General features: G+C 44.4%; 1 protein-coding gene across 1 annotated transcript; it reads right to left on the bottom strand.

Moving 5' to 3' along the window:
- LOC129854974 (zona pellucida sperm-binding protein 3-like) lies at positions 1-3,343 on the bottom strand. Its single transcript, XM_055922189.1, has 7 exons — positions 2,820-3,343; positions 2,477-2,595; positions 2,252-2,355; positions 1,803-1,980; positions 995-1,234; positions 764-855; positions 1-441 (listed from the first exon to the last, which is right to left on the bottom strand). The coding sequence occupies exons 1-7, from the start codon at positions 3,318-3,320 to the stop codon at positions 392-394; spliced, it is 1,284 nt and encodes a 427-aa protein (XP_055778164.1). The 5' UTR covers positions 3,321-3,343; the 3' UTR covers positions 1-391.
- Positions 3,344-6,581: the final 3,238 nt, after the last annotated feature.

Genomic DNA, 6,581 nt, shown 5'->3' with positions numbered 1-6,581 from the left:
TGAGTGGAGGCCACTTGGTTTATTAAATCACTTCTGGCAGGACAGTGTCTTCCCACACAAGCAATAGAGACAATGTATTTGTTGTCACATGGGCATTTAAACAAGGTTCCTTACAAAAGCAAGCAAATGTCAAGCGCATAGATAACCCTACCTTTCAAACTAACTCCTAAGTGTCACTTTTCTGCAACAGGAAAGTTGCTGTCAATTTAACCAAACCCCAGTTGAGGAGCCAATAAACCCAATGTGAACTTGGTCTATAATGATACTACAGAGACCAAAAATAGTAGTCTACTACACTGACAAACCAAGAGAAACTACAGCCATTAAGTTGTTTATTTCTCTATAGCCTATTTACTGTCATGATTCAGGTGGATCACGTCAACACAAGATACTACTGGATGGATATGGGGCCAAGGACAGCGTCAGCTTCCCACTGCACATCTGGGGAGAGAAGTAGAGGACTGAATTATCATAAACATAAAATGTATTGCCGATGTTTAAGAAAGCGCAAAACAAAGTCCCTCAAGAGGCACAAACATCCAATTGAATGATGATTGCACATGTCAGTTAGGCGCACAGGGTCAAGCCGCAGTGCAGCGCCACTGGACGGGGAGAGCAAGGCGGGGTTAATAGCCTTCCTCAAGGGCACAGGGATAGGAGTTCTCATGATTTGAGCCCAGTAGCACTCAAGTTGCCAGATCATTTGTGTTGAGCCTCAAGAGCTGAAATGTTGAGCCAGTGAATTTGATAACTCAAATCATACCAGCGTCCATGGAAATAGCTCTGGCCCTTCTCATGGTACAGGTGGTGTCACAGCAACCACACACCTGGTCATCCCCGTCTGCAGACCTCCACCTGGGAGAAGAAAAAGCTTTAACAGTATTCAGTAAACCTGAAACTACAAAGACCAGTACAATCCTGCCAGTCCAGTAAGAAATGTCTGCTTCCATTGCAAAAATGAACACACCCATCAGAAGTCACACTATACATTTACCCATTGACAAAGGAACAGGCCTTGCCCTCAGCATAAGTTGGGGAGGAAGCTGCAGTGGCCTTCAGGTGGCAGGTTATATAGATCATGTCCATTGTTTTCTGGCTAGTTCTGCTGTTGCTTCCAGGGCCAGCATACTGCTGTTTGAATATGAAGGTCTCCAGCTGGATCTGAAGCTTGTGGTCCTGTGAGCGAGGCAGGAACTGGGAACTAGAGCCCATCAACACAGCATCAACTAGACACCTGAAGAACCAGAAACCATTGGAGGACATTTCACAAGGAGGATGTGCAGTGCACACCTTCCAGTTGCTCCTTTAATAGTAACATTTGCAACTTCTATGGACCATTTCACCAGATAAAGATTACTTCTAGTCCTGGACAAAATATTATAGTCAATGGAAAACCTCAATTAAAGGTATTTGTCCAGAATTAGGCTCATCTATTATCAGGAAACTGTTGATGGCCTTTTCCAGTAAGCTGTATGAAACTGGTTGTACATAGTCATAGTTTGTTGGGTGTGCACACCAGGGTTGGGGGAAGGGGGTCAATTATATTCAGTGAACTGAGGACAATTCTCTTCAACACTTTGAAAAATGTGGAATTTCAGTTTAGATTTAGGAATCACTCCTATCCAGTGCATTACACTAATGTAGCTAAAGTGACAGTCCGCAAGCAGAACTCAATATAGCATCTCAGCTAAATCAGTGCTAGTAAGACAAGAACAAAAGTACAATGTAAGTTTAATTCCTGAATTAAAATGGATCCCAAACCTGGTACGCGCCACCTTTGAACAGTGCCCTCGCCGACTCACCCGTCATTCTCAATGAAGGAGTATCTGGGCTTTGAGTTAATGTCAGGCACCAGAGTGGCAACACAGCTTTCAACAAAGATCCGCAGAGGCACATGGTGGTACTCCAGGACAGAGGCTTCCATGCGAATCAGGTCACCTAGGAAGTACTGACTGGAGGGCCTCTCAATCTGCCAGTCATCTAGAAAGCAGCAAAAATAAGTGAAATTTAATAGCATCTTGACAAAAACACCAGGTCACCTAGGAACAAATTATAGAGTTTACATTACAAACCTCATGTCAGTCATTTCAGGGCTGCAAGATGTGTAGCCTTCACCGGGACCAGCAAGTGTCAACCCAACACCTTAGCCATTATACCAAGACACCAAACCTCTTTGTGAGGTTGCTAGGTGTTGGTTGAGGGTGCTACCATACAGACACTAATAATAATTAACAGACATGGAACTACCCACCAGTCATGAGCTTGAGAGAAAAGTAGAGTTGCGCCTCAACTAATTTAGAGTCTGCAAAGAGGGTCCAGGTAGGCTTCAAGGCATTGCTGCTCACATTGAGTTTCCTGCAAGGGGAGAAATGGACATTAGTCACTGCAAAATTAACTCAAGTCCTGAGTTAAGTCGGCCTACTTCTGATAAATCAATGTCCATGCACCACAAGTCATCCGTTTGGAGAATTCTCACCTCTTGTAGTGGCACTCAATGCCTACAACAGCCTCAGTGGTCCTTACAACAGGGGTGTCACCAATATGACTTGGTTTGTAGAGCAGGTGGAAGGTATAGATGAAGGTATCCTCTAGCATCTGAGAAGTGGTAACAAAAAACAAGTGTTTAAAGCAGTTGCTTTAAATGACTCCCCATTTCACTTAAGTCATGTTTTATTTGTCACATGCTTTGTAAACGTGGACCAAATGAAACACTTAATGTAAAAGAATAAAGTCCAAGACTAGGCTTACTATGTGTCCAGGAAACCAGTCCTTAGATTTAAAATATTTGAACTGGACATTAAGATTTGAACAAAGGCTACCTTCAGTGTACTGCCACATCCCTGCAGCTCCGACTCGAAGATCAGCCTTTGGGCTTCGACATCCTCCCCAGCTGCAGCACAGCCCCCCAGGGTGAGATCAGCCGGCTGGATAAGTTGGCCGATACCAAACAGATCCTGCTTGACCTCCACCTGGACCAGATTCTCCCCGCATTTGACCTGCACCGTGTTGGCAGGGACAGGCTGCTTCAGCTCAAAATTCTTCACTTCAGGCTTGGCCTCTAGCACTGGATTATGAGGAAACGTCCAGGTCAGCGGGGTTTCAAAGACTTGTTTTGACTGGAACACTGAATCCTGCTTCCTGGGATGCAGCACTGCAGATCTCTGGTTCTGGAAGTCCCTGGGTTGCAGCACTGCAGACCTTTGGAAGGCCATGGGCTTCAGAGCTGCATGAGCCCAAGGAGTTGACGACGCAGCATCCCAGAAACAACCAAACGCAGCAACCACCGCCAAAAGCTTAATTAGCACCTGCTTTGATCCCATGGCTGCAAATACCAAATACTGAAATCACAACATCTCCTTGGTGTCTAGGAGGAACTTTTTTAAGCCATCTGGTTGAATGTGAGCCCGCCCCTTCATTAATTAGTGTAATCAACCTCAAGACTGTGCTCATTAAAAGGCCCTGTAGAATACTTAAGAAACACATCCTTCCCATAGAGCAGGGGTGGGCAACTCCAGTCCTCGGGGGACTGATTGGTGTCACACTTTTTCTCCATCCCTAGCAAACACAGCTGATTAATCAAATTGCATTCTAAACTGAAGATCATGATTAGGTGATTATTGGAGGTGTGTTAGCTGGAGCTGGGGCAAAACTGTGACACCAATCAGGCCCTCAAGGGGAATTGCCCACCCTTGCCATAGAGAATGATAGAGGCCTCTTGTGGCCTAAAGGCTATGTCAGCATGGCCAGCGCCATTGAGGGCTTCCACCATTTTAATGTAGTCAACTGGGTGGGGACTTCCAACTTCATTGGCTGATCATCAGGAGGGATCAACCAATCGTGAAGAAGAAAATCACTACTTCAAAATGGCGATTGACTCAGTAAACTGAACTCAGGGTGTGTTCAGTTTACCTCAACATTTGCTATGTTGAGTGACAGTTTGTACTGAAAGACTCAGTTTGTTGCTAAGTTGCGTGACAGCACTGAAAGACACTTTTTCCCAAAACGGTGCACACCGTTCTTGAACAGCTTTTGAGGTACATTTGCGCCCGTTTGGTAGGTGTGGTGAGGTGGGGCCTGATCGATGTGGGTGTGACCATCTTACCTAGGCTACATCATTTTCTGTTTTTGTCTGTCAAAAGTACAACTTAAGTCAACTACTGTCGAACGGGTTGAATAAGTGAAGGGACGGACCGTTAGTGTGTTTTTTGGAAGACAATTCGTGCTTTCAAGACAACTGGGAACTAAAATAAAATGTGGTCAAATCATGACGTCAGTGATCTTTAGGTCAGAAAGTCAGAGTTCTAGAAAGATACCAGAGTTTCCGACTTGGAATCCCTTCTTCTTCTGTTTAACGGCGGTTGACATCCAATATGTTTCATTACCTCCCCCAACTGAACTATAGTATACAGTCGTGGCCAAAAGTTTGGAGAATGACACAAATATTAATTTTCACAAAGTTTGCTGTTTCAGTGTCTTTAGATATTTTTGTCAGATGTTACTATGGAATACTGAAGTATAATTATAAGCATTTCATAAGTGTCAAAGGATTTTATTGACAATTACATGAAGTGGATGCAAAGAGTCAATATTTGCAGTGTTGACCCTTCTTTTTCAAGACCTCTGCAATCCGCCCTGGCATGCTGTCAATTAACTTCTGGGCCACATCCTAACTGATGGCAGCCCATTCTTGCATAATCAATGCTTGGAGTTTGTCAGGATTTGTGGGTTTTTGTTTGTCCACCCGCCTCTTGAGGATTGACCACAAGTTCTCAATAGGATTAAGGTATGGGGAGTTTCCTGGTCATGGACCCAAAATATGAATGTTTTGTTCCCCGAGCCACTTAGTTATCACTTTTGCCTTATGGTAAGGTGCTCCATAATGCTGGAAAGGGCATTGTTCGTCACCAAACTGTTCCTGGATGGTTGGGAGAAGTTGCTCTCGGAGGATGTGTTGGTACCATTCCTTATTCATGGCTGCGTTCTTAGGCAAAATTGTGAGTGAGCCCACTCCCTTGGCTGAGAAGCAACCCCACACATGAATGGTGTCAGGATACTTTACTGTTGGCATGACACAGGACTGATGGCGTTCAACTTGTCTTCTCCGGACAAGCTTTTTTCCGAATGCCCCAAACAATCGGAAAGGGGATTCATCAGAGAACATTACTTTACCCCAGTCCTCAGCAGTCCAATCCCTGTACCTTTTTCAGAATATCAGTCTGTCCCTGATGTTTCTCCTGGAGAGAAGTGGCTTCTTTGCTGCCCTTCTTGACACCAGGCCATCCCCCAAAAGTCTTCGCCTCATTGTGCGTGCAGATGCACTCACACCTGCCTGCTGCCATTCCTGTACTGGTGGTGCCCCGATCCCGCAGCTGAATCAACTTTAGTAGACAGTCCTGGCGCTTGCTGGACTTTCTTGGGCGCCCTGAAGCCTTCTTCACAACAATTGAACCGCTCTCCTTGAAGTTCTTGATGATCAGATAAATGGTTGATTTTAGGTGCAATCTTACTGGCAGCAATATCCTTGCCTGTGAAGCCCATTTTGTGCAAAGCAATGATGACGGCACGTGTTTTCTTGCAGTTAACCATGGTTGACAAATGAAGAACAATGATTCCTCCTTTTAAAGCTTCCAGTCTGTTATTCGAACTCAATCAGCATGACAGAGTGTTCTCCAGCTTTGTCCTCGTCAACACTCACATCTGTGTTAACGAGAGAATCACTGACATGATGTCAGCTGGTCCTTTTGTGGCAGGGCTGAAATGCAGTGGAAATGTTTTTGGGGGATTCAGTTCATTTACATGGCAAAGAGGGACTTTGCAATTAATTGCAATTCATCTAATTACTCTTCATAACATTCTGGAGTATATGCAAATTGCCATCATACAAACTGAGGCAGCAGACTTTGTGAAAATTCACATTTGTGTCATTCTCAAAACTTTTGGCCACGACTGTAGATCCATTACACTTTGTGATGCAAAATGAGAAAGGGGAACCATGAACATTTTTAAATAAATACAATTTAAATACACATATTTGAAGTACAATATCAACTAACCCTATATTGGTTAAAACCCATCACTTTATACCACTACTTTAACCCTATCTAACCTTGCACCATGCCAACGGCCTGGGAGGAAGGACACCACCACTTAACAAAAGCTGTAACTCTTCTGAAGTCAAATCTCGTACACCCAAGTACTTCGGTTCATATAATGAACTCAACCAATTGATATAAATGCATTAGGCCCTAATCTATGGATTTCACAACTGAGTATACGAATATGCATCTGTTGGTCACAGAGACCTTAAAAAAAGGAAGAGGCGTGGATCAGAAAACCAGTCAGTATCTGGTGTTACCACCATTTGCCTCATGCAGTGCGACACATCTCCTTTGCATAGAGTTGATCAGGCTGTTGATTGTTGCCTATGGAATGTTGTCCCACTCAAAGGCTGTGCAAATTTGCTGTATACTGGAGGTAACTGGAACACGCTGTTTTACACGTCGTACTCAGAGCACCCCCCCCTCCCTCCTTCCTTCCCTCTCCCTCCCTCTCCCTTTCTCTCCCCTCTCCCTCTCTCTCTC

Source organism: Salvelinus fontinalis, chromosome 5 (genome assembly GCF_029448725.1).
Source record: "Salvelinus fontinalis isolate EN_2023a chromosome 5, ASM2944872v1, whole genome shotgun sequence".
Taxonomy (NCBI): domain Eukaryota; kingdom Metazoa; phylum Chordata; class Actinopteri; order Salmoniformes; family Salmonidae; genus Salvelinus; species Salvelinus fontinalis.
The sequence above is the reverse complement of the archived record's forward strand: the minus strand, read 5'-3'. Positions and strand labels throughout refer to the sequence as shown.